This window comes from Chinchilla lanigera, unplaced genomic scaffold (genome assembly GCF_000276665.1).
Source record: "Chinchilla lanigera isolate Chin_1 unplaced genomic scaffold, ChiLan1.0 scaffold00166, whole genome shotgun sequence".
Lineage (NCBI taxonomy): Eukaryota > Metazoa > Chordata > Mammalia > Rodentia > Chinchillidae > Chinchilla > Chinchilla lanigera.
In genome coordinates, this window is record NW_004955567.1 from 744,167 (window position 1) to 745,214 (window position 1,048).

Genomic DNA, 1,048 nt, shown 5'->3' on the forward strand with positions numbered 1-1,048 from the left:
CCTCCAGGTAGGACATCCCGGCCTGCCACTTGTTCTCCGTGCGGCCTCGGGCAAAGTGTTCACTTCTCTGAGCTCAGTTAAATCTTTCACAGCGTGGTACCGAGTTCTCCCCAGGTGCCCAGACACGTCCCGGGAATCATCCACATACACTGTCCATGCACAGGCGGCCCAGACGTGGAGCTAAGGCCCCTGCCAGCTCTGTGAATGAGGGTACCCAGCCCCATTCTAAAAATGGGGACATCGCCGCACGGGAAAGCCAGGGTGGCTGCCGGAGTTCCTTCTGCCAGTGAGGGGCAGGGCCTTCACGCGGCCTTGCTGATCCCCGGAGCCCAGGGAAGGAGAAGGAATGGGCATAACCAGACAGGGGGCATCACGAGGGCGCTCAGGCCAGGGCTGAGTCCAGCTCCGAGGCAGTGAGCAAGCCACTCTGCCACTCCGAGCCAGTTCTCCTCTGTGAAACGGACATACGGAGGCGGTGCCCCACAGCCCGGGGCACAGTGAGTACGTCAAGAACCACCCTCACCAGCACCTTGGCAGCACGCACTAGACCAGTGATGGCGCACCTTTTAGAGACCGATGCCCAAGCTGCAACCCAAAACCCACTTATTTATTGCGAAGCGCCAACACTACAATTACACCCAAATGCTCGGCTGCTGGGGAGAGTTGGTGTGCTACAGGTTCGTCACCACTGCGCTAGACCCTGGGAACGGGGTGTACTCGGAGGGGGAGCACAGGGGCAGGCAGGGGAGGTAGTGCAGGCCCCCGCATCCCCTTTTAGACTGTGCTTTGCGTCCTGCGAGTACTTGGTGCTTCGACGCAAGGCCCCGAGCATGCTAGGGAGCGCGGCACCCCAGGCACGCACTCCCTCGCAGGGCACACAGCGAGGGCAGAGAGAAACGCCTTTTCCACGGCCATATGCTTGGCTCCCGGGGGTACGCGGAGCACAGCTGGGCCTCGGGAGCACGGAGCACCGAGAGGCCCGATCCCTCGAGGGTCCCCCACCCCCGTGCGGGCGCGCACCCGGCGGCCCCGAGCGGCGGCGCCCACG

The 1,048-nt window shown here is 63.5% G+C and overlaps 1 protein-coding gene across 1 annotated transcript; it reads left to right on the plus strand.

Annotated features, from left to right (window-relative positions):
* Positions 1-292: 292 nt before the first annotated feature.
* On the plus strand, positions 293-1,048 carry LOC106147484 (collagen alpha-1(I) chain-like; the record flags this gene model as incomplete). Its single annotated transcript, XM_013509303.1, is given in 1 exon segment — positions 293-1,048. A coding segment is annotated over 1 exon segment (494 nt), but the record flags the coding sequence as incomplete, so codon positions are not given.